Consider the following 22,892-nt stretch of genomic DNA (forward strand, 5'->3'; position numbering starts at 1 on the left):
ATCCCCGCGGGCGCCGCCGCCGGGGGCGGGGCCTCCCTTAAAGGCGCCGCCACCCGCTTCGTCCAGTCGCGGGAGGGGCGGACCCTCAGCCGCCGCCACGGGCCCGGCAGCGTGGGGCAGTTCCGGTGCCCGGAGCGCTGAGGGGAGGGTCCAGCTCCCCTCCCGCCTCCCGGCGCGGCGCGGCCGGTGCTGCAGGGGCGCGATCTGGGGGTCACCGCCGCCCCCACGCTGAGAGGCGGGCGGGGGTGACTACGGGAGCCGGCGCGGCCCAGCAGCGGCGGGGCGGCGTTTCCCGGCGTGCCCCGCGGCGGATTGTACACAATCATCATGGCCGCCGCCGCTGCCGCCGCTGATGGTACGAGCGCGGCCGGGAGCGCGGGGTCCGCGGTGACCGCAGCGCGGGGTATCGGGAGCCCGCGGGGCCCGGAGCCCGCGGTGCCGGTGCAGGGGGCGGCGGGGCGGGCCGGGAGGCGCCGGCGCGGGGAGCCGGCCCCGGACACGCTGCGGGCGGCGCTCCGGGGCCGGAGCGGGGCCGGGCCGGGGCAGCTCCCGTGGGCCGGGATCTTCCTGTCCGCTCCCCGCAGGTGCCGAGGAGCCGGGCATGGAGGCGGAGGCGCAGGAGCTGCCGCTGGACTGCGGCGGGGCGGGCGGCTCGCCGGCGGCGGGGCGGTCTCCGGACGGCGAGGAGCGCCGGGAGCCCCCGCAGGCGTCTGTCAGCAACGGCGGCGACGAGGACGGCGGCAGGGAGCTGGTGGAGCTGAAGGTGATCTGGAACAAGAACAAGTACGACGTGAAGTTCTGCCTGGACAGCACGGGAGCCGAACTCAAGCAGAAGATCCACTCGCTCACAGGTGTGTGGGGCCGCCGCCGCCCGCGCCTCCCCCGCGCCGCCGCCGCTCCTAATCGCTGTGCTTGCCCCTAGGCCTCCCGCCCGCCATGCAGAAGGTCATGTTCAAGGGACTGCTGCCCGAGGAGAAAACTTTGCGGGAAATCAAAGTAACGAACGGAGCGAAGATAATGGTTGTGGGCTCTACCATCAACGATGTGTTAGCAGTAAATACACCCAAAGAGGCTGCTCAACAGGACGTCAAAGCTGAGGAAAACAAAAAGGAGCCACTTTGCAGACAAAAGGTAATTAATATCTCAATAACTGCTGGTGTGGGGGAGCGGTAGGATTTATGTGATTCTCCTGCAGGCACTTGTGGGTCCTGTTCCTCCTCAGGTCAGGTTGGGGGTTCATTTCTGACAGCTCAGCATTGGAAGGACTCTGGGCAGGGGAGCAGCACAGAACTGTTTAGTCCAGCAGGGACTGGGGCTTTGCAAGGCACTGCTTGTGCTGCCAGGCACAGCCAAGCATTTTGGTCCAGAAATGGAAACATTTGGTGGTTGTTAGTGCAAACCCAGCCCAGATTAACTCTGTCTAAAACCTAATTATTTTTTATTGGCACAAAATAATTTGATCTCCAAACTGCTCAAAACAATCACTAGGAAAGCAGTTCCTTCAGCTGTCCCAGCCCTGACAGGGATGTGGGTGTTGAATTCTCCTCTCACATTTTGTAGCACAGTGCAGTGTGGCTGGTTTGATGGCTGCTGAAGGATTGCCAGCTCAAGGTATTACCAGCCCTGTACCTTGCTCAAAATAAACTTGGTTAAATTAAGTAGTGCCTCCATGAAGCATGCTCATGGTTTTCTGTGATTGATCACGTTCACACTCAGTGTAAATCCCATCATTTTTAAGGTGCTCAGCCAGGTACAAGCTGTGAGTGTGGATTTGACTGTTACCACTGCTCTGATCCATGCTGGTTTGGTGCTGGGCTGCACTGCCAGATGTGGAGAATTTCTGCCATTCACTGGATGTAACACTTTGGATTTTATACACCTGTATTTATGTGTGTGTATATTTGAGAAGGCTGTTATCCTTGGCATTGTGTTGGAGTTCCACTCGTTTTGATAATTTCTTGCCAGTATTTTGAAAGTGCACAATGAAGTTTGAAGGTCACTGATGCCCGTGTGATCAGTGCCTGTGAGCAGCCCTCAGCTGTGTCTCAGTGCCATTGGGATGTGGTCAGGGGGCAGCTGCAAGCACACTGTAAGCTTTGTACCATTCCTGTGAATTTAATTTCTATTTTCGTGTTGCAGCAACACAGAAAAGTGTTGGACAAAGGAAAACCTGACGACGTGATGCCTTCTGTCAAAGGCGTGCAGGTGCGTGAATAAAGCCTTGGGACACTCAGAGTCACAAAGAGACTTCTCTGTGGTTTGAGACCCTTCCCAGTGGTTCGTTGCTGTTGTGGCAGAAGGCTGGAGGGCTGGGTGGTCCTTTTGCTGAGAAAGCTGGCAGTCTGTGTGTTTCCTGCCCAGCCCTGGCGTGACCAGCCGTGTCTCGTTGCAGGAGCGGCTGCCCACGGTGCCGCTGTCCGGCATGTACAACAAGTCAGGGGGCAAAGTCAGGCTGACCTTCAAACTCGAGCAAGACCAGCTCTGGATTGGTACAAAAGGTGAGCACCTCTCAGCCTCGGGGATGAGCACTTGGTGACGGGGCTGTGACTGAACTGTGTGACCTAGAAAAGCTTCTCCTCTGACTAAACTGTGTTTAGGGAATGATGTTGGTATTGCAGTGCTTCAAAAAGCTTTGTTTCCTTTCCTCACGTGCCATTCTCCCAGGGCATTGAATAGTACTTGATACTCCACATCAGTTTCTGAAAAACTGCAGTTCAGTGGTGTCAGCAGACTGAGGGTCCAGGGTGCTGTTCCTGGCTCCAAATGTAAATGGGCATTTCTGGTATATCTCAAAGCACTCCATAGGCAGCATGGATTTGATGCCAGCAGTACACAGGGACCCAATGGCTTAGCCAAGACTTGGAGGGAAAACTCAGAGCTGGGATAGAAATTGGGAATGTTGGTATCTCTGGCACTCTGTGTCCTTCCAGCTGACATTATGTGAAGATCTTGTCTCAGGAATGCTCAGCTGTGGTGCTGTGCAGAGGGCTTGGTGTGCAGCGGTGAGTGCTGCCAGGAGGAGCTGGGGATGACGTGCCTTGCTGAGGATGTCTGTCCTGGTTGTGGCTGGGATAGAGTTAGCTTTCTTCCCAGGAGCTGTTTTGGGTTGGGATGGGAGCAGTGCTGATAACAGTGTGTGTTTTGGTTGTGGCTGTGGAGTGCTTCCCTCAGTCAAGGACTGTTTGTTGTCTCAGACACTGCCTGTGAGGAGGCATGCAAAGAGATGCAGGGAACTGGCCAGGACAGCTGGCCAGAGCTGGCCAAAGGAACATTTCCCACCATAGAGCATCGTGTCCAGAATAAACTGGAGGCAGTTGGCTGGGAGGGACTAGTCACTGAAGGGGGACAGGCTGGACATCAGTCAGCAGTGGGGAGCAGCTGTATTGGGCATCACTGCTTTCTATGGAGTTTCTTTTTTATTTTTTTGTGACTATTATTATTGCCATCAGTAGTAGTAGTATATTTTACTTTATTTCAGTCATTAAACTGTTCTTAGCTCAAACCATGCGTTTTTCACTTTTTCCCAGTTCTGCTCCCCATCCCGGTAGGGCAGGGGGAGTGAGTGGCTGCGTGGTGCTTAATTGCTGCCTGGGGCTGAACTGGGATCCCCCACCTGCCAAGGAAGCTGTGCTCCTTCAGTTTGGCTGGGCTGGGCAATATGTAGTGATGAGCAGAAGGCATGAGAGTGCTTGCTCACTGTCCCAGTACAGCAGCCTGACTGGGTGGTTGTACTGCCTCCAGCTGCTGCAGTAGGTCCAAAGTAAGCAGAAATCTCAGAAGTTTTTGACCCTTTCTTTGTAGGACAGACTTGACTGTGAAGCTTTTTTTTTTTGCTTTAAAACCTCTCTAGGTGCCAGTTGCAATGATTTCCTCCTGGGCAAAGTGGTGGAGCAAGGCATTGGGGGTGGTTTTAACTCTCTAGGTTGGGCAGGCAGATTTTTCTGTTACTGATCCCAGGTTCTAAATTCATGATTAATATTTAGGGGATTGATCTCTTCCATCACCCCCCAGATGAGTTTCCAAGTGTAGTGTTTCTGGGGTGTTCTACATGGCATTGCTTAAGCTGTGAATTTGATTCTTGTAGTCATGTGTTTCCTGTAAGCTGTTTCCCTGCTCCCCTGAGTTAGCAGCAGCTTGCAGCCTCTAGGGAATGGTTGTAATTGCTGGTTGTTATTGGGAAAAACTCCTTCCTCCTCTGAGAAGCCGTGGCAGAGGCCAGCAGGTAAGGGCTGGAGTGAACACACCTGGGTGTTGGCACAGCTTGTCACCTGCTGGCCCTGCACAGTTGGAGTGGTTCTTACCCCAGCCCTGCAGCCTCACAGGGGTCTGTGCAGGTGTTTGTAGTCTGAAGTTTGGCACAGGCAGCTGTTCCCCAGTGGCTCAGTGGCAGTTGCCCAGAGGCATGGATAATGGGATTTGTCTCTTGCTGGGATACTCAGAGCAGAAATTTATTTGGGGGGTGCTAAACAAGGGCAAAATGGGGTTTTACCTCATGAATGGAGTCACAGGTCTGAACGGGTAGTACAGACTGAGCTCAGCTATCAGGCAGAGAATATTTTTCCTTATATCACTGTTTATCTCCTTGTGTGTTTTCTGTAGGTAGGTTTGAGGTTTTTTGGATAAAAAATAGATCTCTCTCAAGAGTTCAGTTTGTCCTTTGTAAAGTGTTTTGGGTATTGTCTGTATTGTATCCAGAAGATAATTTTCAGCTGATGCTGGATGCTTGAACTGAAAGGCAGGACCTTGGAATTGAGTGTGTAGAAAGGAGAGAGGACAGAGCTGATGGGAAAGCTCTGCCCTGGGTCACGTTCCTTGTGGCTCTTGTCATTGCCTCTGGCTGCTGATGTTACTCTGCCATGTAATTGTAGTCTTTTTGGGGCTTCAGTTTCTCTTACCTGTTTCTTTCCCTATTTTCTGTGTTATATTCCCTTCCCTGTGCTTCTCTGCACGCTGCCTCAGGGTAAAGCCTGGCCTAAGCTTTCAGAGTTAGGTCAGCTTATCTTTGGCAGCTTTCAGGCTTGCTGTTGAGAGTTCAGTGCAATCCTTGGCAGTCAGTCCTGAGTGCTCCCATACCTGGACTGGATTCCATAGGATGAGCATCCCTGCTGCTCCAGGGGAGTTCCTTATGGGAAAACATTTACTTAAAATCCTGGGATTTCCCATCAGTCAGTCTAGGCCCAAATGATGAGCACTGAAGTGCTTCATGTGATGCAGGGGAACTGTGTGATCCAGGTTTGGGTTCCTTCACACTGCTGGGTGCCAGCTGTGGGTGTGGGGGGTGTGGTGCTGCAGCCACCAGGTCCTGGGCAGCAGGTGTCCAAAACTCACCTGGAGGGGACACTGCTGGCCTCAGGAGATGTTGGCATTAATGGAGGTGGTGTATGAAATGAATATGAAATACTGCTTCCCCGCATGTCAGAAATAATACTTTGATCAATTTTAATGTAGAGAGAACAGAAAAGTTACCCATGGGGTCCATTAAAAATGTGGTGAGTGAACCTATTGAAGGCCATGAGGATTATCACATGATGGTGAGTAACAGCTCTGCTTTAATCATATCCATCTGATTCCTTCATGCAGCACACACTGCTGAGGCTGCAGGTCAGAGCAGGCTGGAGGTGGATGGTCGTTCCAGCCTTGTGCAGATGGGGACATGGGCTCCTCTCACACTGTCAATATTTTGGGCCCACATTTAATATCTGCAGCTGTGTGGAAATCCAGAGTGTTTTCACACAAACATGACGTGCTTAAGCATTTATTTTGTATCTTCTGACTGTGACAGTGTTAAACCAGTAAACATGTTCACAACATAGCTCATGATTTCTTAACGGTAGGGATATTTTTGGTGCCTGGTTTAATGTCTTGATTCTGTGGTATTTATATGAACAACAGGCCTTGATGGAGGTTAAGAAAAAAGGGATTTGATGCTGTAATGTCTTTTCACACCTGTAATTTTCTGACCAACTTGCATGGGGATCTAGCAAAGTTATATTCCAGAAGAGAACTGTGCTAATGTACTGAAATTTTGGTTGTTTATTTTAATCCATGTTTTTTTATAAGATCCTGCTTTTCAAAGCACAGTAACTAACTTTTGATGTTGAAGTAAGTTTCTTTTCTATAAGAAGTCTGTTTCCCTCTTTAGGAGGAGGAAAGGGAAATTTTTTTTCCTCCCCCTAAAGTCATGGCCTGCAGGAGGGTACTGCTCTAGTCTCTGTCCAAGTACTTGGTTTTTGATCCCCCATGTGAGAAGAGATCCTCTTCAGCACAAGTTGCAATAAACTTAGCCCACAGCAAGGGCAGAGGCTCTGGCATGCCATGGTGCCCCTCTCCTGGGCATAGGAGGGAAGTTGAGAGTAGGACATTATGTCTAAACATAAAATCCTGTGACTATAAAAATATGGTCATTGTCCTGTTTAGTTCCTGTTTGGCTTCTCAGCTCTGAGGTTTCTTTGGAGACTCTGAGTTATGCTTCAGGTTGTCTACCAGAATAATTTCCTCATGTTCTTGAAACTGGCCAGGAGTTCTGGTTGCTGTTGTGATGTTGTAAAAGGGAAGAGCTCCTGGTTTCCTCGGCCTCTGCAGCTCTTGTTCTCTGCAGTGCTCCTTTAATTGCCCACCAAGGAGCTGTGCAATGCCCCGAGTGCTGCAGGGAGCAGCAGGTGGGACAGGCTGGTCTGGTTTGGCAGTGGATGAGCTGTGCCTGTCCACTGGCACCAGCTCTTTGTTCCCATGTGTAAATGTTGTCATTTTTAATTGCAGGCATTTCAGCTGGGCCCAACAGAAGCATCTTACTACTGGGTCTATTGGGTCCCAACTCAGTATGTCGATGCAATCAAAGACACGGTGCTGGGGAAGTGGCAGTATTTTTGAAAGCACGCTCACCTCTGGCACGGGAAAATGACACAAATCTAAGGACACTGCTGGGAGAGGCCTCCAACATCCCTGGATGTGACAGTCCTGGAACTTATTATTAAAACATGCTAAACGAGGCATGGATGGAAGCCAGAGGTGATGTTCTTTCACCATTAGTTTACTTTTAACTTAAAGATTTCACCATCCCTTTTCTGCAGTCAGCTTCAACCATATTTAAAGCAAATACAATGGAAATCAATAAATCTGAATTCACAAAATATTGTGTGTAATACACTTAAATCTGCTGAGAGTTGATCTTCCAGTTTAGTTTTAAAGAGAAAATATTGCAATGTATTATTGAGGATTTTTTACATGGTTTGAACAAAACCAAATATTTTCATAATCTCTCAGTTATCAGCATTAGACTTACTTTAGTGACTTGGTTGTGAAGGGGACTTTGAGGGGCAGATTTTTAAGAGCTAACTGTAGCAGAGCACAGCGTCGCTGTTCGGTGAAGCCATATCCCGCTGGCCCTCCAGGGCAGCCTCCACTCCTTGGTAGCAGAACTAATTCTTTGTTTTCACCCAAAGATGCCCTGCTTGCTTGGGAAGTTTCCTGGCCTTTTCCCGAGTCTGGCAGCTCCAGGTTGGTCGGTGCAGCATGTTTGGAGCAGGTGAATTGTGCAGGGATGCTTTGTCGTGGCAGGTGACCCAGTGCTGCCAGCTGCTCCCTCCCGTGCCCGGTCCGTGCTTCACTCCTGCCCTGGGCTGCTGCATTTCGGGAGCATTTTCTTGCTCATGCATGTTGCAGTCCAGGATCATTTTGCAGCTGCTGCGTTGACACTGAGCTGTTGGACTGGGAGCACCCTTGTGCTGCTGGTGTGAGCAGGGGGACACAATGGCATGGACATGGATGGAAACACCATAATGCTGCAGGGGGACACAGATCTCCCAAAGGGAGGGAACCACAGAGACCTTCCTGCCCTGTTTGGGGTGGGGGAAGTAAGGAAGAGAGAAGCTCCGAGGCTGTTTTGGATTCTTAATAACAGCAGCAGTCTTTGTGAGCTGGATTTGAAAATTTGTAGTGATGGAATTCAGTGAATCGTACTTTAGATTAACCATTCAGCGGGGGATGTTTTGAAATGTAAACCACCTTCCAGCTTTTCTCCTGCTCCAGTTCACAAGAAGCCCTTACACCTGATTCTGTCAGAAGGAATGTGCTGTGCCTGGGGCTGTGGTGCTCTGTGTGTCATGCCAGCCATCCATGTGCCATTTCTCTCAGGTGTTCTGAACAGAGCCCTCAGCCCTGCACAGGTGCAAAGCCCATAGCAGGTGGCATTGTGCAGCCAGACTGGAGCAGCTCACACATCCCTGCTTGCATCAGCACTGGGGCTCAGTGCTGCTCCAGGCCAGTAGCTCAATGCCATGCAGAAACAGCCAATCTGAATATGCTCCATGTCCACTCTTCCCTCTCCTTGAGAGAAGAGCTCAGTTGAAGCACAGCAGTGCAAATTCCCAAATGAATATTTATTTTACTTGAGAGACTGGAAAACACATTGGCTTTCTGTAGGTGTTGAGGTCACATATTTCCCTGTAGCCTCTAGACAGCAGCTTTTAGTTTGCATTTTCTGTTTGAACAGCCACGCAATATGAGTTTTAAAGGTGTTTCATATCGTACATAAAAACTAGTGATGTGCTTGTCACTCCTGTAGCTTGGGGTATTTCCTTTCTGTGTACAAGGCAGCAGCAGCGTGTCCTGACACGCGTGGCTGGGCCAGGAAAGCTGTGTCAGCTCCCTTGGCTGGGGCAGTGGGGGCAGAGAGGAGCTGGCTGCCTTTACTGGTGGCAATGTCGTGGGTGAAACACAGCCATCACACTTGTCATTTCCTAGTTGTCAGCCCTGGTGTAAAGACTGAAATTAGCAATTGGTTACCTGGTGGAAGGTGTGGGCACTACAGGATAAAGCAAAGGGGTGACACTGGCTCTTTCTGTCACCTGGGGCCACGTTGCCACCTTGCTGGTTCTGTGATGATCAGCTCCCATTTGTTCCTCAGTGTGCTCAGAGCTGTCAGTGCATCTGTTTGTGTTCCGTTTCCTTTCCTGTCCCTTCACCCCCTTGCTCCTGGGGAGGGCAGCAGCAGTTGTGGTGCCCTGGTGCCTGAGTTCCAGCCCCTGCCCAGCTCCTGTGGCTTCTGTGCAGGACGCAGCGACCGGGTGAGTAACTCTGGGGCCAGTGGGGACAGGCCCTGGCCACTGCTGGGGCACAGGGCACTGTCACACCCCGTGCCAGGGGCACAGCTGCCCCGTCCTGGGCCACGCACAGCCCAGCAGCTCAAAGGACACTCAGCACAAACCCCCTGGTTACGTACAGATTTTAAACATGAAGAAAATACTATACAGTAAGAAAATGTGATCCTCTTTAGGTGCTTCCTTGCAGGTTGGATCTGATTGGAAAAATGAAAATGTCTCATTTTTTTGTTCTATGTGCAAAATTTGAATTAAAATACAGGAAAGTGACTTATAAATGCTTTAGTTGGTGTTTGTTGGCTCAATATCCCAGGCTTCTTGGGATCTCTTTGAAATGAGTATTCTAGTTGAAATTAGCAGCACTGCTTTTAGGATCCTTGCTCTTTGGGAATGATGTGGAGTTGGGTATGTTCTGGCATACACCAGTTTTTCCAAGGCAGTTATTGCAGGTATTAAGGAACACCCTCTTTTTAGTGGGATAGTGCCACAGTTGCCTCTCAGCCATTGCCTGCCTCTCTCAGCTTTGGATTTTGCTCTCTGGTCACTGTGACCATCCCAAGGCAGACTCAGCATAACCAGTGATCCCAGGGAGGAGTTTGGTCCTCAGTGAGACACAGTGTGTGAGTAAATTGTGAGTACACTTGGAGCTGGTGATAAAGATGGTTCTGAGATCTGACATTCATTCTGTGGGCATTCAGTACCAGCTGCACAGACATGTATTTCTGTTAAATCACAATTTACCAGGGTGCTCCCAGCAGCGACTGCTGTGTGGAGGTGTGATTCCCCGGGAGACCCCTGGGGTGCCTCTCCATGTCAGGTTGCACTGAGTGTTTTCTGGGCTTGCTAATTGCAGGTTAAAGTGTTGGTGAGGCAAATGCAGGTCCCTGCAGGACACAGCTGGTGTTTGCTGTTGGCTGCTCCCAGAGCCCAGGCAGTGTCCCCTCATTGCTGCCATCTTGGGATTCCTCCTGCCAGTCCTGCAGCTCCTTCCCTACCTTGTTCCATGACACTGGGTACCACAGCTCACCTGTGTGCCATCCCTTCCCCTCTCCATGCCCAGCACTGCAGCTTTCTCCTCCTCTACTTGTCCCAAGTTCAGTATCCTTTCCTCTGTTTGTGCATCCCAAGTGTAAGCAGTCCCAGGATCACTGCTTCCTTGGGAATGCAGAAGTGTTGTTGCTCAGCCTGGTTGGGGTTTGAACAGACTGTCTTGCATGAAGAACTTGTGTTACTCGCATGGTTTCATACCAAGTTTAAAGTAAATGATTAATTTCCATTAATGACTTTGATGAGGAATGTGTAACTACAGTCAGAGTGTTCTGGTGACAGAAGAGAGGGATCTGGATTCAAAGGAGATAAACTCAGCACCACCACACCGTGCTGGTGCCACACACCCTGCCCAGCTTGCACCTGCTGGCTGGTGCCCACTGCTCCGTGCTCTGAGGGCCAAAGAGAAACAATTCCCTGCTGCTGCATGCCCAGGTGCCACGGTGGGGTCTGCTCTGCCCCTGCCACAGCCACGGTCCTGACCCCACCGCTGCCTCGGGCGCTCCCTCCCTGCTCCCGGCCTCGCAGGGCTTGTTTCCAGACTCCCCTTGCTTTACTTTCCTTCCTTTGTAACTTGGTTTTTCCAGTGGAGCCGTTTGCACCCTCAGTTCTGTCCAGCACCTCTTCCCACCTGTTAGGATGAGGCCGCTGGCATCTTGTTTTGTTAGTGAGTGTCCTTGTCACCGCAGGGGACCAGGAGAGCCCTAGCAAGGCTGGTATGAAACGTGGCCATTTTACCTTCTAGCCAAGGATTCGTCTTGGTAGCTCATGGAAGTTCACTCTGTCTTATCCATACTCTAAGCGATTAATTCTTTGGTTTTATATTTTAAAAAACCAACTTAGATATTTGTGTTCACTGCAGATTTATTTTAAATGGAATATGTGAGTACCATGTATTATGGTATTTTTAAATAATCTATTGCCTATTTTGGGGGGAGGGAGATGACAAATATTTAGTCTTAGATTTGCACTGCTGGATTTTTTTAAGTGTAACCTTGACTGGTTATCCTGGTGTTTTATTCTGTAAGATTAGTCTTATGAATTAAAGTTTGATAATTAAGTATTTCTGTGTTTGAGTGTTTTAATATTCTGTATGTACTGAGCCGCTTCCTCCTGCATGAACAACTGTGAGCAAAAGGTTTGTAGTGAGTTTCTTTGCAGGAAGATGGACACAGGCTTAAGTTCAGGAGACTCCACACCTGCTGGCACATCAAAGCCGTGGGTGCCCATCTCCCACGCTGGGGATTTGGCTTCTGCTGCCCTGTGCCGCTGCACACACACGGGCTGTGAATTACAGGATGGTCTCTACCTCCCTGCCCAAAGCCGGGCTTTAATCTGCTTTTGCACCGAGCTGGGCCGGTCCTGCTGTGGTGTCACGGTCACACTGCCATTGAACAGCCCCAAGCGGGTGCTCGGAGCAGCCCCAGTGCTGGGCATGCGGCACCCTCGGCATTGCCGGGCTGAACCGGCACCCTGGGATTGCCGTGCTGAACGGGCACCCTCGGCATTGCCGGGCTGAACCGCTCTGCTGGGCCTCGCTTCCCCCTTTAGACACCTGCTGTCCCACCCAAAGTCCCCATCTCAATCGGGTCGGTAGCCCCAGTCTGCGCTGCCGTTCTCCCAGCTGTGCCCGCGGGCAGCTCCTGTTCGCCCTGGTGCCCGGTGTGCCCTGGCTCTCGGTTCCAGCGCTCCGGTCAGGCGGGGTCCCGGCGCAGCTCCCGGTCCCCGCCGGCCCTCGGGCCGAGCTCCCGGCACACGGGGCTCAGGGGGGCGGCAGGAGCCGGCTCCTTCCTCCACCGCCACCGCCGGGAGGGTTTCGCCCCGCGTTACCGGCCAGAGGAACCGTCCTCGGCTCGGTGCCCGGGGGCGGCGCCCAGGGCGGGGGGACGCGGGACTGTGCGCTGAACGCGGCTCCTCCCGCGGGGCCGGAGGGGAGCGGGGCGGGGAGGCCGGCGGGGCCGCGGGGCCGGGGTGCGTGTGCGGAGCGCGGGGGGCGGAAGCCGCGTCCGGGACCCGCCCCGGCCCCGCTGACTCACGGCGGCCGCGCGGCCCGGCCCGGCCTGGCCTGGCCGGGACATGGGACATGGGCGGCCCCGCCGCGCCGCGCCCGCGGGGGCTCCGGGGGCTCCTGCCGCCGCTACCGCCGCTGCTGCCGCTGCTTCTGCTGCTTCTGCTGCTGCTCCCGCCGCCCCCGGCACAGGTACGGCCGCCGCTGGCAGCGGGGGTGGGACAGCGCCCGGGAGGGGACAGCGAGGTGTGAGCTTGTGCTCCCGGTGTGAGACCGCGCTCGCCGTGCCCGGCGCGTCCTGCGGGAGGGCGCACGGCACTCGGTGCCCGGGCTGTGACAGGGGCGCCCCGCGCTCGGGGCAGGTGCGGGAGCGGCCGCGGGTGACACCGGGCAGCGGGGCCCGAGCGGCCCTCGGGAGGGGGCACCCGCAAGGTGCTCGGAGTGCGGGTGAGGGGCCATGGTGCCCGCGGGGCCGGGATGCTGCCGGGACCCGCAGCCGTTCGTGGGTGCGTTGGCCGCGGTGCGATGGAGCGCCCGGGCCGGGGCCCCTGCGGCACCCAGAGCAGAGATTGATCTCCATCCTCACCCCTGGGCCTGGCTGTGGCCGGCAGCGGAGTCCCCTTCCCCCTCTGCCTGCTCCTGCTGCCTGTCAGGGTGGTGCCTTCGGAGCCGGATCCAGCTCCTGCAGCTGGTGGCGGTTCAAGTGGATAGGCAGCGTGCCAGGGCGGCTTTGGATTACACGGCTAGAGCTGCTTCACTGGAGGAAGCAGAAGATGCTGGCGCCGAGTTTCTGTCTGTGCTTGGGCATCCCTCTCTATCCATCCTTGGGGGAGCGAGTGTGCCCCGAGCCCAGGACTGAGCTCAGCCCCAGCAGCATCACTGCAGAGTCCAAAGTGCTGTGGTGGAACCTCGGGAAAGCTCCTGGGTCAGCCCGTGGGAGCAGCCACACTTGTGGGCTGGGGCTGGGACCAGCGGGAGGGTGGCAGCTCCCAGGCACCCAGTGCTCCCAGTTGGGAGCAGGCAGGCAGCCTGGCCTTTGCCCGAGTGCCCTGGCACCAAAACACTTGCAAAACGATGGAAAAATCCCCAGTGCTTCAGGGGGGAAGGAAGCAGAGAGCCCTGATGGCTGGGGGGGCCCAGCAGTCTCAGTTTCCCCCGGGCAGGTGGCCACACTGCAAGAGCCCCTGTCTGCCAGCCTGGCGCGTCCCCAGCCAGCAGCAATCCCTCTGCATGGCCATGGGGGCTGGAGGAGCCATGGTGGGGAGCAGTTCCCTGCCGTGTCCTCTGGGCAAAGCCAGAGCAGGGAAACTCACTCTGACCTCACCTGAAAATGAAGCAAAAAGAAGTGCAAATAAAAGATCTGGGCTGGAGGGGCAGAGGTTGATATGAGCTGCATTGTGAGGGAGGTTGTGTGTGCTCCTGTGCTTTGTTGCAGCTGAAGGAATCTCCTGGCCCTGCCCTGCCACAGCCACTCTTGTACTGTCAGGTTCTGCTCTGCAAATGGGCTCAGGCTCGCATGCGGGTCCTGGCTGGGCACAGGCTGCTGGCTGCTCCCTGCTCCACAGCCAGGACAGGCCCCCAGGACAGGCTGTGCCAGCTCAGGCTCCCCGAGCAGCCCGGGGACTGCTGTGGGGCTGGGCTCCTGGGGTGTCCTTGTGCCTCTCACACTGACCTGTGGCCAGCCAGGGGCTCAGTGCTGCTGCCACATCCTGGCACTGGGGACTGCCAGCGCCGTGTGTGTCCCGTGCTGTTTGCCCATCCCTGTTTGCTGACAGGGCGAGGCTGGCATATGTGGCGCTGGCTGAGCTGGCACTCGCTATGCAGACGCCATACGTGGAAGCAGCAGCTCCTCTTCCCAGGTGAATTTGCAATTACTTCCTCAATGTCAGGCAGCTGAAACCTGCAGCTCTGAAGGCCCAGGCAAGCAATCATCACTTCTCTGGCATGAAAAGTCACCAGACTTGTTTGTTTCTGGAAGGAGCCGGCGGTCAGGCTGCTCTTGTCACCTTTAGAAAGGCATCCAGGGTTGTGACTGGGAACAGCCACGCTGCAGTTCATCCCACCTGTGGGAAAACGTGTTCCAGGGAGAGGAGGGAGAGGGAAGGCTGCTCCAGCCCCACGATGGCTCTGGTGGGATGTGAGCCAGGGGAGCCAGGGGCTGTAGGGGCGGGTGGTCACTGAGGGTGCAGCTGCCCCAGGAGCTGAGCTGCACAGAGGAGCTGGGCTGGGGGATTGTTCCCAAGTCTGGCTGATCTCTTGAGAATGCTGTGTTTGTCCTAGAGCCTCAAAGGTGGTGCTGTGACTGTCCCAGAAACGCTGCTCTTCATCTCCACACTGGATGGGAACCTCCACGCCGTCAGCAAGAGCACAGGGGACATCAAGTGGACTCTGAAGGATGGTGAGTAGTGACTGGGGGGCATTTTCTTACAGCCCAGCTCCTGGAGCGTGTTTGGGGTTTGGGAATGCTCCTCTGACCTGACTCTTGCTGGATGGGCTCTGGGCTGCCAATGCCTCCAGCCTGGGGTGCGCTGCCAGCCCCGGCCCCGGGCACAGATGAGCATCTGCCACTGGTGTCTCTTTTGGCTCTGAAAGGCAAACAGGCTGCATGGCTGGGCTGGGTGACAGTGCCACGCTGGGTAAACAGTGGTGTTGTGCTGTCTCACTCACAGCAGCGCTGCTGATGTGGCCTCTCACTCTCTGTTTCAGATCCCATTCTGCAGGTGCCGGTCTATGTGGCAGAGTGAGTGTCACCCCCACCGGGCAGTGCAAGAGGCTCCCTGATAACTGATGGAGCAACAGCAGGAAAAGGGAACCACAGAGAAATGAAATGCCCAGCCCATGCCGTGGCATCACCTTACCCTGTCCCTGGTGCTGGCACATGGTGATGAGGAGGAGCTGGCACCTGCTGCGCAGCCGAGGAACTCTCAGCTCAACTGCACACACCAGCATGGAGAGAAATAGAGGGAAATCCCCCTGAAAGCTCAGGGGCAGGCGGGGCAGCAAGAGCTCCTTGAGACAGGCAGGGCATCCACCAGCCTGGTGGGTGCACACTGGGTGGCTGTGGGAAGTCCCAGGACTGACCAGAGTGGGATTTATCTCCTGCAAAACCCAGTGCTGCAGGTGCCCAGGAAAGGTCAAGTCCTGCAGAGACTCAGCCCGGAGCAAACTGCTAGAGGGGATTCTGCAGTGTAGCCACTCTGTGTCCTCGGAGGTGCCTGGGGCAGGGGGTGGCTCATGTTTTGTCCTTCTCTCGTGCTTCCCAGGCCAGCATTCCTTCCAGACCCCAATGATGGCAGCCTGTATATCCTGGGAGGAAAGAACAAGGAAGGCTTGATGGTCAGTAGGGCTATGGGGCCGTGGGCACGCCGTGAGCCCTGGGGTCCCTGGGCTGCAGGGTGACCCTGCCCTGCTCCTGTGTTGCAGAAGCTGCCGTTCACCATCCCGGAGCTGGTGCAGTCCTCGCCGTGCCGCGGCTCGGATGGCGTGCTGTACACCGGTATGGAGCGCTGGCGTGTGCAGGACAGCACTGCCCGGGCTCCAGGAGCTGTGCAGGGCACAGGCAGGGCTCAGAGGGAGCTCCTGGGGACAGGGGGCTGCGGGGGCTTACAAAGAAGGCATTTTCCTTCTCAGGGAAGAAGCAGGACAGCTGGTTCATTGTGGACCCCAAGTCAGGCAAGAAGCAGACCACCCTCTCAACAGAGGCCTGGGATGGTCTGTGCCCATCCAGCCCCTTGCTCTACATCGGACGCACCCGTAAGTGCCCCCATCGACCCCCTGGTGCCAGGAGTGGGGCCCTGGAGGTCACCTTGTGCCCTGCTCCTGTCCCCAGAGTACGTCATCACCATGTATGACACCAAGTCGCGGGAGCTGCGCTGGAATGCCACCTTCTCCGAGTACTCGGCCCCGCTCTGCGAGGAGTCCTACCAGTACAGTGAGTGCAACTGCAGCAGCAATGGGAGCAGTGGCAGTCATGGCACACAGCTCCCCAGTGCCCACTCCAGCAGGACTCTGGCTGTGCAGGGGCCTGGGGTGGCAGTGCCAGGGCCAGCAGGCCTCAGCTGTGCTGGGGGCAACAGGCAGCCGCCCATGGCCAGTGGTGGAACTGAGGGTGACCAGAGGAGACACAGCCAAAGTGCTGCATCCCTCATCCCTCTTGCTCTCTGCAGAAATGGCACACTTGGCCTCAAGCGGTGACGGGCTGGTGGTGACCCTGGACAAGGAGAGCGGGGAGGTCCTGTGGGCGCAGAACTATGGCTCACCTGTGGTTGGCATCTACCTGTGGCATCAGGACAGCCTGCGCCGCCTGCCCCACCTCAACGTGGCCATGGAGACCCTGCGCTACCTGACCTTCCAGTCACAGGACATCCACGTCCTCAAGTGGAGCTACCAGTCCGTCAAGGACTTCGCTGCCACCAAGACCCAGCTGCTGTAGGTGGTTCCTGAGCGGTGGCAGCCGGTGGCATTTGTGTTCCCCGTGCTCAGCCACCCTGGTCTGTGGCGGACGGAAGGTGATGCTTGTTCTTGCCCTGCAGGCCGGCACTCTACGTGGGGAAGCACGCCACCAGTTTCTATGCTGTGACCTCCCTGGTGCACGGCAGCGTGGCGCTGGTGGTGAGTGTCCCCTGTGCCCCGCTGGAGCCACCACGGCGTGCCCGGCTGCCTGGTGCCCCACGAGCTGCCACATCCCCAGCCCCAGGGCATCACGCTGGCCAGGATCGACGGCCCCACCACGGAGGACGTGACCATGAGGGAGTCCGGGGAGTGCGAGATCATGCCCAGCACGGACGTCAAGTACCCACAGGGCAGCATCGCCTCACCTCCCAACCAGTGGCTCCTCATAGGTGCGGAGCTGTGGTAGGCACAGGCTCACCCATGTCCTGGCTCCCAGACAGTGCCCAGGGGGGAACACCCCTGCTGCTGTGCTTTGGGGACAATAGGCAACCTGCTCTGCCCAGTGGGGACCCTTGAAAGCAGGGCTCACAGTTACCCATGCTGGGGGTCCCATGAGAAGCAACCCCCATACTCCAGGAGAGCCAGGGCTGCTGGCAAGGGATGAGTGCTGAAACCAAGAGGTGAACTGAGGGTTGTCTCTGTTCCTCTCCTGCCACAGGGCACCATGAGCTGCCTCCTTTGGTCCACACCACGATGCTGAGAGCCTTCCCAGAGAACCTGAGGAAAACCACGGAAACCATCATCCCCAGGGCTCCTCCCAGCAGGACCGTGTTCGACGATGTGAGTGGTGAAGGGTGCTGGGTCACTGAGGGGTCTGTGCTGCTTGGGGTGGGCAGTGGGACAGGACAGGAAGGAGGTCCCAAAGCCAAGTGCCCTGCAGTCTGTGCCTCTTGTGTCACCAGCCCTGGGTGTGTGTTGCAGTTCCTGGCCCCGAGCAGCCCCGAGGAGCCAGCTGTCCGCAGCGAGGGGCAGCTCCAGGCAGACCCTGTGCCAGGGGAGCAGCTGGAGGTGTACCCTGAGTCTGGCACCTGGGACCTGGTGATGGCAGGCGTCGGCACGGCTCTGCTGGGTGGGGGAATCCTGGTCCTGCTGCTCATGGTGAGTGCTGCTGGTGGAGGGAGAGGGACACGGAGGCAATGCCCCAGCATGGCTCCAGGCTCTGAGTATTCCCGTGGTTTGTGTTGCAGAAGCTGCAGCGGCAGCATGTGGCCCAGCAGCAGCAGCTGGAGGAGCAGATACAGCTCCTGCAGCAGCAGCAGGAGATGCTGCTCTCGGGCCGAGTCTCCAGGGAGGGGGTCCCTGAGGAGCCTGGGGAGCTGGAGCTGAGCCAGGGCAGTGCCTCAGAGCTCTCACAGAGCTCCAGCCCCTCCGCCTGCCTGAAGGAGCCGGCTAACGGGACAGTCAGCCCAGAGCCAGCTGTCCCAGTGCCTGCTGAAGGTGGGTGCAGGGGGAACGGGCAGGCTGTGGGGGCTTCTGTCCAGAGATGTCAGCACCCAGAGCAGGTGCAGGGATGCCCACTGATGAGAGGGCTGCAGCCTGCCTGGGACGGGAGAAGGTGCCAGATCTGCTGCTGGATAAGCATGGGTTACATAAGAGTAGGGCCCAAGAAATGGCCGGATGAATAGAGAAACAGGTGTCCTCTGTACAGAACTAATGCTTGGAGGCTGGAAGATGGCTGTCTTTTCTCCATTGCAGATGCAGAACCAGACCTGGTTGTAGTTGGGAAAGTTTCTTTTAACCCCAAAGATGTGCTGGGCCATGGAGCTGGAGGAACCTTTGTCTTCAGGTGGGTAACACTACTCCCTTTCTCCCTGGGAGCCACAGGGATAGTGACAAGGCAGGTCAGGGTGGTAGCCACTGGTTCAGGGACTTTTGATAGCTCACCCCCTTCACCTTCTTCTGGTCTTCATCCCACCCATCCTGGAGCTGGGCTCATGGCCCTCATTGACCAGGCACTGGGTACACAGGGCAGGTCCCCCTTGCACCCCTCCCTGCCTGCCTGCACCTGCTCTGGCTCCTTGCACAGTTCCTAGGCTCTGGCTGAGCCCCTTTTCCAGCACTGAACACAGAAAAAGTGAGGGATGTAATTTTCCTATGAAATGGAGACCCTCCATTTCCCAGCTTACACTGGGAAGATTCCTGTCGGTGATGTGACAAGGCTTTGGGGTGCAGCAGTGTGGGTACAGCAGGCTGGACACCCTGTGGGTGAGGGTGGCCGGGCCCTGCCCTGCTGCACACGGGCACAGCAGGGCTCTGTGCACAGGGGGCAGTTCGAGGGCCGCAGCGTGGCCGTGAAGCGCCTCCTGCCCGAGTGTGTGCACCTGCTGGAGCGCGAGGTGCGGCTGCTGCGCGAGTCCGACGAGCATCCGCACGTGGTGCGCTACTTCTGCACGGAGCGGGACCGCCAGTTCCACTACATCGCCATCGAGCTGTGCTCCGCCACGCTGCAGGAGGTGAGCCGGGCCGGGAGCCCTGCAGGCACCGGCCTCGGGCACAAGCTGCCTCTGCGGGGCTCCTGTCCATCGCCCCTCGGGCACAAACTGCCTCTGCGGGGCTCCTCTCCATCACCCCTTGGGCACAAGCTGCCTCTGCGGGGCTCCTGTCCATCGCCCCTTGGGCACAAACTGCCTCTGAAGGGGCTCTTGTCCATCGCCCCTCGGGCACAAACTGCCTCTGAAGGGGCTCCTCTGCATCGCCCCTCGGGCACAAACTGCCTCTGAAGGGGCTCTTGTCCATCGCCCCTCGGGCACAAACTGCCTCTGGGGGGCTCCTGTCCGTCGCCCCTTGGGCACAAACTGCCTCTGGGGAGCTCCTCTCCATCACCCCTTGGGCACAAACTGCCTCTGGGGAGCTCCTCTCCATCACCCCTTGGGCACAAACTGCCTCTGCGGGGGCTCCTCTGCATCGCCCCCATCACGCTGGGGTGGATGTCTCTCCAGCCAGCCTGCCTTTGCCCAGTAAACCAGGCTTATTTCCTCTCCTGCTGTGTGGTTCCAGTACGTGGAGAGCCCCAGCTTTGAGCGCCGTGGGCTGGACCCGGTGTCCGTGCTGCGTCAGACCATGTCAGGGCTGGCCCACCTGCACTCCCTCAGCATCGGTAAGGGCCAGCAGTCCCCTCTGCAGCCCCTCCTCAGTGGATGCTGCGGGGTTTGGGCAGGACTGAGGGTGTCAGCAGCACGTGGGGCTGTGGCAGAGCCCTGCTTGCTCCAGCCCTGCCAGGTGACACCACAGCCTCTCACTTGCAGTGCACCGTGACCTGAAGCCCTGCAACATCCTCATCTCTGTCCCGAACCGCCACGGGCAGATCCGCGCCGTCATCTCCGACTTTGGCCTTTGCAAGAAACTCCAGGGGGGCCGGCAGAGCTTCAGCCTCCGCTCCGGGATCCCCGGCACTGAGGGCTGGATCGCGCCCGAGGTGCTGCAGGACACCCCGAAGGAGAACCCTGTCAGTGAGCCGTGGCCCCCCTGCCCCGGGTGCTCCTTGGGCCCTCTGTGGCAGTGTCCCCCATGGTGGCAGTGGCCTCAGGTCACACTGCCAGGGTGCACAATTACGATGAGAGCTCCATGAGCCAGAGCCAGCCCAGACACAGGCACTGTGCTCCTTGCCAGGGCTGTCCCTTGTGGGACAGTGCACAGCTGTGTTCAGCACAGGTGTCTCATTAGGCTCCATTAGTCCTCAGAAATTCGGGGTGGGGAGGTTGGAGGGGCTGTGAGATGCTGGTTTCCTTGCCCTTTGCCTGAGGGTCCCACGTGCCCCCCACGTTTTGCAGACCAGTGCTGTGGACATCTTCTCAGCCGGGTGCATCTTCTACTACGTGATGTCGGGGGGCCAGCACCCCTTTGGGGACAGCCTGCGGCGCCAGGCCAACATCCTGGCGGGCTGCTACCAGCTGAGCTGCCTGCAGGAGGAGGCTCACGGTGAGACCCGTCCCCACGGGGAGGCTCCGGGCTGAGGGCAGCTCCCTCTCCCAGCGCAGGGACGAGCTCGCTGCTGTTCTGCTTCACCCCCAGACAAACTCGTTGCGAGGGAGCTGATTGTGGCGATGATCAGCGCCGAGCCCCAGCGCCGGCCCTCGGCCCCTGTCGTCCTTGTGCATCCCTTTTTCTGGAGTCAGGAGAAGCAGCTGCAGTTCTTCCAGGTGAGCCTCTGCTCTCCCGCTGGCAGTGAATGCAGGTGTGCACTGAAAAACATGCTGGAAACTGCTGCGTTTAGGTCAACATGCTCCTTGTGAGCTACTCTTAGGAGGGTTGGAGGGTCCCTGGGTCTCTGTCCCACCTCGTGCAGAGCAGGGGCAATGCCATACCCACCTCTTGGGCACACAGGACGTCAGTGACCGTGTGGAGAAGGAGCCAGTCGAGGGGCCCATCGTCTCAGCCCTGGAATCGGGGGGACGGGTAGTGGTGAGGACCAACTGGAGGATGCACATCTCCCTCCCACTGCAGATGGGTGAGCATGGAGGGGCCAGGCTCATCATTGGGCCCAGTGAAGCAGTGGGGCTTTAGGGGCTGGTGCTTTTACTGGCCAGCAGGCACCTGCTTGTGCCCAGGAGCCAAAAGCAGGACAGGTAAAGGTGGCAGCCCTTCCTTGGGAGGCCACAGTGCAGCAGCACTGGGGCTGGCACTACAGGGGCTGTGTCCCCCCTCACTCCATGTCTCCCCTGCTGTCCCCAGACCTGAGGAAGTTCCGCACCTACAAGGGGGGGTCAGTGCGTGACCTGCTGCGGGCCATGAGGAACAAGGTACGGCCACCCAGCTGCCCCGTGGCCCTGCCACCCCCACTGTCCCCATCCTCTCTCACGTCCCCCTCTCTCCTGCAGAAGCACCACTACCACGAGCTGCCGGCCGACGTGCAGGTGGCCCTGGGCTCCATCCCCGAGGGCTTTGTGGAGTACTTCACCTCCCGTTTCCCGCGGCTGCTGCTGCACACGCACGGGGCCATGCGGCTCTGTGCCCACGAGCGCACCTTCCGCTCCTACTACTGCCAGGGCCTGAGGGGCGATGGCGCCTGAGGGCTGCGGGTCACACACGACAGCTGTGGGCCATGCCCGAGGGCTGCGGGTCACACACGACAGCTGTGGGCCATGCCCGAGGGCTGCAGGTCACACACGACAGCTGTGGGCCATGCCTTAGGGGCAACGGTGCCTGTGGGCTGCGGGTCACACCTGAAGGCCGTGCGTCAGGCCCAAGGACCATGGGCTATGCCCGAGGGCTGTGGCTGCTGCTCCCCGCCTGGGCCCTCTCTCAGTGCCCTGCTGCCAGCCAGGCGAGGGCTCAGCAGGTGAGGGATGGGACAGCACCGTGCTCTCACCTGGGGGACCCTCTGGGCAGCCAACAGTCTGCCAACACTCACAGCCAGACTCAGGTGTGAAGGCATTTGGGTCAGAAAACAAAGACATCTCAGGTGGATATAGTGCTTGGAGAAGAAAGAGGAAAACACATTGTGTTTTCACAGTGGGGCCCTGGCACTGCCCTCAGGCTGCCATCAGCCTCAGGGGACATTCACCAGGAACAGGAGGCTTTGTCCCACAGGTTCTCTCCTGTGCCAAGGGCCTGGGGATGCAGCTCCTTGAGCTGTGCCCAGGACCAGGCCCCCAGTCCTGACACTGGAGCTGCCCCCCAGCCCCAGCAGGGCTGTGCTCACCAGGCCAGGCCCAGCAGCCGCCCTGAGGCTGGACCTGCCTCTGGCACCCAGGCTGTGGGGCACAGCCCCACCATAGGGGGGTGTGAATCTCAGCTGTGCCCAGAACAGGGCTTTCTCCCTTACGAGCCCCAGCAGCCTGTACCAGGCCTGGTGGCACAGCAGTCCAAGAACTGTTGTCTCTGGGCACAAAGGAGGGAGTTCCTTGCCCCTGGGATCCCTCTCTCAAAGACAGGCCTGTGCCTGCAGCTCCCCCAGCCTCGCCTGCTGCCCAGGGCAGGTATCCCATGGGTGCTGTGGTTCATGGCATGCCCATGGGCATGTGGGCCCTGCAAGCCAGCCTCCAGCACCAGCTGAGCCTATGGGCACAGAGAGCCCCACAGCAAAGCTCCTCTGTGGAACAGCAATAATTTTGTATAGTTTGATTCCTCTGCATACTGGGGTGTGGGATTTTGTTACACAGATAACAGGGTTTGTACCAGATTTCTTTTCAGAATGTATTTATACAAAATGTTATAAAAAATTAAAAAACATCAACTAAAGATTGTCCTGCTTATAAAAACAAACTGGCCTAAGAGCACCTCTAGTTGCTGGCAGTGATGGTGGAGTGCAACAGGCACTTGTGCTGATTCTTTAGCCATAATTAGTC

General features: G+C 57.0%; 2 protein-coding genes across 5 annotated transcripts; both read left to right on the top strand.

The window, feature by feature from the left end:
• Positions 1-215: 215 nt before the first annotated feature.
• On the top strand, positions 216-11,208 carry UBFD1 (ubiquitin family domain containing 1). The gene is made up of 7 exons (XM_074552650.1): positions 216-355; positions 585-851; positions 923-1,131; positions 2,140-2,205; positions 2,393-2,498; positions 5,449-5,531; positions 6,760-11,208. Exons 1-7 carry the CDS (start codon positions 328-330, stop codon positions 6,868-6,870), a joined length of 870 nt encoding a protein of 289 aa, XP_074408751.1. The 5' UTR covers positions 216-327; the 3' UTR covers positions 6,871-11,208.
• A 564-nt stretch (positions 11,209-11,772) lies between these two features.
• ERN2 (endoplasmic reticulum to nucleus signaling 2) lies at positions 11,773-22,868 on the top strand. Of its 4 annotated transcripts, XM_074552642.1 has the most exons (23): positions 12,035-12,345; positions 14,434-14,551; positions 14,860-14,893; positions 15,417-15,489; positions 15,577-15,649; positions 15,784-15,906; positions 15,983-16,084; positions 16,320-16,581; positions 16,686-16,764; positions 16,844-16,994; positions 17,264-17,385; positions 17,527-17,703; positions 17,793-18,042; positions 18,301-18,391; positions 18,869-19,058; positions 19,603-19,702; positions 19,851-20,050; positions 20,376-20,523; positions 20,617-20,744; positions 20,929-21,052; positions 21,277-21,344; positions 21,423-21,663; positions 21,704-22,868. In XM_074552642.1, the coding sequence occupies exons 1-22, from the start codon at positions 12,229-12,231 to the stop codon at positions 21,612-21,614; spliced, it is 2,922 nt and encodes a 973-aa protein (XP_074408743.1). In that variant the 5' UTR covers positions 12,035-12,228; the 3' UTR covers positions 21,615-21,663; positions 21,704-22,868. The 4 variants fall into 4 exon arrangements, with proteins under 4 accessions (XP_074408745.1, XP_074408744.1, XP_074408743.1 ...); XM_074552644.1 differs by having other exon boundaries at positions 11,773-12,345; positions 21,423-22,868; XM_074552643.1 differs by having other exon boundaries at positions 12,032-12,345; positions 19,851-20,020; positions 21,423-22,868.
• The last annotated feature ends 24 nt before the right edge of the window (positions 22,869-22,892 follow it).

Source organism: Zonotrichia albicollis, chromosome 16 (assembly GCF_047830755.1).
Source record: "Zonotrichia albicollis isolate bZonAlb1 chromosome 16, bZonAlb1.hap1, whole genome shotgun sequence".
NCBI lineage: Eukaryota > Metazoa > Chordata > Aves > Passeriformes > Passerellidae > Zonotrichia > Zonotrichia albicollis.